Source organism: Haplochromis burtoni, unplaced genomic scaffold (genome assembly GCF_018398535.1).
Source record: "Haplochromis burtoni strain Fernald_Lab_line unplaced genomic scaffold, NCSU_Asbu1 Contig_748, whole genome shotgun sequence".
Lineage (NCBI taxonomy): Eukaryota > Metazoa > Chordata > Actinopteri > Cichliformes > Cichlidae > Haplochromis > Haplochromis burtoni.
Genome location: NW_024583109.1, coordinates 97,113 through 102,775, shown reverse-complemented (window position 1 = coordinate 102,775; position 5,663 = coordinate 97,113). Strand labels below are relative to the sequence as shown.

At 42.6% G+C, this 5,663-nt stretch overlaps 2 protein-coding genes across 3 annotated transcripts in view; one reads left to right on the top strand and one right to left on the bottom strand.

Annotated features, from left to right (window-relative positions):
• opn5 (opsin 5) overlaps positions 1-5,663 on the bottom strand; it is a 77,012-nt gene that overhangs the window by 14,655 nt on the left and 56,694 nt on the right. The window lies entirely within an intron of this gene.
• LOC121812711 (G2/M phase-specific E3 ubiquitin-protein ligase-like) overlaps positions 4,922-5,663 on the top strand; it is a 1,900-nt gene continuing 1,158 nt past the window's right edge. Inside the window, exons 1-2 of the mRNA XM_042215537.1 lie at positions 4,922-5,056; positions 5,167-5,342. Coding sequence (XP_042071471.1) covers positions 4,984-5,056; positions 5,167-5,342 — 249 coding nt within the window. The 5' untranslated portion in view covers positions 4,922-4,983. The remainder of the gene's footprint in view (positions 5,057-5,166; positions 5,343-5,663) is intronic.

The window sequence follows — 5,663 nt, the reverse complement described above, 5'->3', positions numbered from 1 at the left end:
AATTTCTGTGGCTGCAAAATGACGAGCTAAATAACCAGGGCTGCACATAAGTGGTCCGCAGGTGGGCATTCGCTGTCAAAACAAAAGACGCACACAAGATAAGAAGTTGCAACGCGTGTTTGCGTACATAAGATTTTCTGGAGGAGGACAGACATTTGTTTAGAACTCTTAAAGATGTCGAAGAAGCTCCTTTAAGCAATTACTTTGGTGTTCCTCCACCTCCAAAGAAATGTCAGAAGGAGTCCGAACCACAAAAGAAGCGCGTATTCTCGGAAAAGTATAAAAAAAAAAGTATATAAAATTAACCCTTATGTTTGCCTAACTACAACAATTTTGTCTATGAAAGCATTCTGTGTAGGGGTTTGGATAGTGTTCTGCTGTCTGCATCTCAGTATTATTAGTTATCACTTGCTGTTGTTTATGGTATCTAATAGTTATATTTATATTTCAGAGCTATGGCCCAGCAGCATGACCATTACAACAAAGATGTTATACTACTTCCAACTCCATCATGGGGAGTAGTGAGTAAACAAGGTTCAAAATTATGGTTACACAAACGTGTATTCATGTAATGACTTGTACTTAAAGATAATATACCAAAGTAAAGAAGTTTAAAATATTATTCATCATTATAAAAACATATGGACTATACCAGTATAATTTAAAAGTCATAAAAGCATACACACAAACAGAACAGTATATAATAAAATATTTAACTAATATTTAAAATATTTAACTAATTACCAATTGCTGTTCTCCCTATTTATTTTTTGTAGCCTCGAGTTTCTTGGCTTTCTAATGGCTTGTGGCAATAAGCTGGTGTCTCCAAAGCTCCAAGATGGTCAGGAGCTGAATGGGATGCTGATCCTGAAGGTTTTTAAAACCAAAGCCCTCTATGTAAGGCCATCAAGGACACTTTTAGTAAGTTCCTAAAAGAATGAAAAGTAATCATGATTTGGGAAAAAACCATGTCAACAATTGGGCTTCTACCAAAATAGAATATATTTATTTAAAACAAGTGTTTGGGAGCAATCAATATGGATATTTCTTATTTTAATATTTTTAAGATAAGCTATAATTACATGCTTTTGATATATGTTTTTGGTCTTTCTCTGTTGAAGAGTGAATCAGATGAAGACAAAGATCCTTCCCACATCAGCTCCAAATCAGCATTAAGCAGTTGTGCAACTGATAAGGACAGTGACAATGATTGTTTTGAAGTTGATAGTTCAAAAATCCAACAAGACATGAGCAGCCAAGTCACTACAAGGTTAAGAAGTCATGTTAAAGGTGATAACCCTGGCACTAGCAGTGATGAAGAAGATGATACTGGGACCAACTGTATTGGAAGGAGTGTTGGTAAAAGGCAATGAGCAAAGCAAGGAAGTGATGGGAACAGCATTTGTGATGAAGGCTACATGGCAAGAAGTGATGACAAACCTAGCACAAGCAGTCAAATCAGAGATTTCAATGCAAGAAGTGAAGACATTGCATGTTGTACGATAGGCAGAGATGAATCTAGCCAGTTCAGTGGGAGGCGAGATAGAAGGGAGTTGCCTTTTGTTGGAAAGAGCAAATTAGAAGTAGGACCAGGTCTTGGCGCGGCGGAGGGTTGGTAGCTCTCTTATGCTGCTTGCCAGATCTGGTTTAGAGGTGTGTTGAGATTGTTGTACAGTAGGAGGTTGATGTTTGAGTTGGGAGCGAGAGGCGGATGCGAGTGGTAGTACGTCTTATGAGACGGTGCCGCTGCTTCAGATATCCACTGAGTGAAGCGGTCAGCTCGAGCTATACTCGTAGCATTCTGGCGTCTGCTTTAAAGTCCTTCGTGGCTCTCGATCCTCCGTGCCATATCGCTCTGGACCATAGCTCTGACAGTTCTCGCAGTATCCTCGTAAAGACTCGCACTTTCCACCTTTCCTGTGTCACATCGTCGACTGTCATCTCTGCTTGTGTGTGGGTGTCAGACGCTTAGTGAGGATGCATAGTGTTGAGATTGATGGTACGTTGGTTTCCTTGAGCTGTGGTTGTGTTGGCTGTTGTGAATTTGTGTGAAAGAGATAGGAACCGTCAAGCCGTTGTTGTTGTAGCGCAGCTAGTATTTGAGAGGAGCTGACTCAAGAGATGCAAAACGGGGTATTCCGAACCTGTGCCTTGCTGTTCTCTCCATCCTCAGCTATACTTTACTAAAGCCTGTGCTTCAGCTCTGGTTCGACCATGAGCTAGTGTCCTTTGTAGGTGCCCTCTTTTCTGCGTACATAGGACGTTTTATATTGCACTGGCTGCCCAAGATTTGTCTCGTCACATGGCGCTGGTGCCGGATCGCGAGGGTTGGTCGCTCTTCTCTCGTCGCTATTTGCCTGCGCACTTATGTGCCATTGGTAGATCGGAGGGCAGTAAAGGATGTGCGCTGATAACCGTAGTCGTTCGTTGTGGCTTTTGCTTCCTCGCTAGAGGTGGTTCGGGGACGTCTGTTTCTCTTCTTTTGTTGTATCTGGGGTCAGCCTGTAGAGTGTTATTGTTCTTTGTTTATATATTGTTGTTATGTTCGAGCGCTCCGCATATCTTTCTTAACTCCTTTAACTAACTTTGTCCCTTCTCTTCTTTGGCCTAACGGGAGACCGACGCTGCTTCAGATATCCACTGGAGGAAGAGGAGGTAGCATCTGCGTATGCTTGCTTGTCCTCCTCTTCCTCTGACCTTCTGCTCCCCTCTAGAATGAATCCATCCTCCGCTCTGAGCGTGTCTGGATGATGTGCGTTCAGATTGTAGCTGTATTGATGGTCGTTGGTTCCTTGTTGGTTTTCTGTTTGTTGTTGAAGAGATCCCAAGCCTTTTGTGTCCACATATGACACTTCAAACCCGGGTTCGAACTGCCTCTCCTGTTCCTCTCCATCCTCAGCTATACTTAACAGCCTTCTCCTCCTCACCCATCTCTCCTCTTCCTCCTTTCCTGCTGCATTTTTTGCACTGGCTGCCCAATTTCCTCTCTCTGGCTCTTCCCTCTTCTCTCTTCTCCGTCTTTCTCCCCTTGCCCTCTCCCTCGATCCGCTACTCCTTCCTCTGGCTGCCTCTGCTCTCCTTGCCTCTTTTCCTCTTCTTTTTTCTGTCAGCTCCTTAGTGACACCATCTTCCTTAACTCCTCTGACTAACTTTGTCCCACTTCTTCTTTGGCCACTACGCTGACCAGACACCGATCTAGATCCGGCTCTCGATCTGTACAGGTTCTGGCTCATGAGCGGAGCTGGTCGGCCACCTCCTGTCCCCGTCTGCAAATACTGCAGCTCACCAGCGTTACCTCTCATGTTTGGAGTTTGTGTAGGATTTGTGTCACCGAGCGCGGTCATCAGTGCAGATATTGAACCCAGAAGTCCATCCAGACCCATGCAGAAGTGCAGGAGGGAGGTCTTGAGTGAGGGGCAGAGGGTTGAGCGGGCCAGCTCCCTGACAGCTCCTAGAAGGACAGAGTAGGCCTTTTGGTTCTGGGCCAGTCGTGCTTTGTTCTCCAGGCGGTGCCACTGGTCCACTCGAGTGGCAGCACTCGGCAGTGTCAGAGCTGTGCTGTTGGGCCGCGGAGGGGAGAAGTCTTTGTCATTAAATGGAGGGCCAAGATAGGTCAGCTGGGACAGCTCTTCGTCCAATCGCTTATCTTTTGCTTCTTTCCAGATGATGGGATTTATAAATCAAGCTAATAAGGTGGGGTGCTGGAGCTTGGGAGAATACATGGGCTTTGGGTGAGTAACACACAATACAGAAGATTTGGAGTTTTTGAGACCATGATTAATTGTTGGCTTTCCAGACAATTGTTTTAACAAAATTCAGAGAAGATAAATAGTAAAGAACACGTATGGATATAAGGAAGAGAAGATTTTATGTATAGCTTTATACATATTGGCAATCATTTAATCATCAACATAAGATAAGTTCTCTTTAATGAATATTCCAGTTCACGTGCTTTGTACCACAATAGAACTGAATCTTCATGTCTAGGGTGTAAATTGATAAATACACATAAGGTTAGCATTGGTATTACAATAGAGCGTGATTGTTCATACACTCTTTATTTTTTTTTCTCTGTATATTTTTTTTGTATACGTTGTTTTTTTTTAAGGTGGGCGGCGAACGAAAATATAAGCTCTCTTACTAAAAGGCTAGAGTTCAAAGTGAATACCGATAGGAGATGCTACCTGGCTGGAACATATTACAAAAGCAAACATTAGGCACAGAAAAAACCCAGATAACACAAGCAGTATAAGATATAGATAGCAAAATACACGCTGGATATTTATATAAGAGCTGGAACGACGCTGGGAAAGTTCACCCACTTAGGATCTGGTGGGATGTTAGCGATAGGGAAGGGACTTCAAGGTTGGTGTGTTTTGTTGCAAAAGTTATAGAGAACTTATGTGGGCTTATATTCTCCTTTTGGCAAGAGCACTTAGTAATTTGATGTACTTGTTGTGTAACGAGAGCTTTAACCTGGATGGAGATGTATGTATACTTGAGGGGTAGATAAAAAATTCCGATGTAAGCTGGGGAGTTCTGAGTAAGAGTGGGGCAGTTTTGTGGTGGTTTCTTTGGCCTCAGTCTGGGAAAGTCCCAGAATGTGAAGGGCAAGTACATGCAAAAAAAACCAGCGGATGAAGATTCTTTTGTGAGCACTCTCTCTCTCTCTTTTTTTTTGGTTGGTAGTTTGATCGTCTATTCCAAATGCTGGGAGGTTTTTCCTGCTAAATTGGTTCTTCATAGATGCTGGTTCGGCAGGATATGAGAGGCAAATTCAGCTGCCGCAGTGTGTGGGAGAGAGCGCAAAGTAGAAATCTTGAGTGAAGGAAATATTAGCGGGAGCTCTTGTTCATGCGAAGATTGACCTAATAGTTTATGGTAATTCACCACTGATACTGTGTGAAATTCTCAGATGATATGGGGAAAAATGAGGAAGGGGTTGATTTAGGTGGGCCGAGGAGGGAATTCTTGAGACTATTGATGGACACCATTGCCAGGTCAGCCATGTTTGAGGGGAAAGAAAACTGCAAGAACTTGGCTCTTGACAGTACTGGTAATTACCTATTTTTCTAAGATTAATACGGGAACTGTTTAACTGATATTTATTTTTACAGGCAACATTACTGACAATTTTGCTTTTCCTTTTATTCTGTTGCTTTGCAGCTCTCAGAGGGGACTGGTACTACATCTCTGGCAGAGCCATTGCAGTGAGCTTGGTACATGGTGGTCCACCACCTAACTTTCTGTCACCAACAGTATTTTCCCTTCTGGTTGGAAATTCAGCAAATCCAGCCCTGGAAGACATAGCTGACCTGGAACTCTTTGAAAAAGTCAAAAAGGTCTCTATATGTTTATTTTATAAATCTTATAGTGAATTGGAAATAGTTTGTGTTCCAGTTTTCTTTTGCAGGGAGTGTTTATCCGGATCAGTCTGGCCATTGCTGAATGCCAAGTTTTTATATGTTGCTGCTGTATTAAACTAAGACTCAGCAGATAAGGGTAGACGAAAGAGTATATTTTCTCATTTTTTTAAGCACATTGTAAACATATTAAAAAAATATGTGTAGTCATTTGACTTCCAATGTACGCTTGGGCATATTGTGATTGTGTAGACCACTGGTGGCTGGGTTCCTTCTAATAGGTTATAAGACTACTGAGTA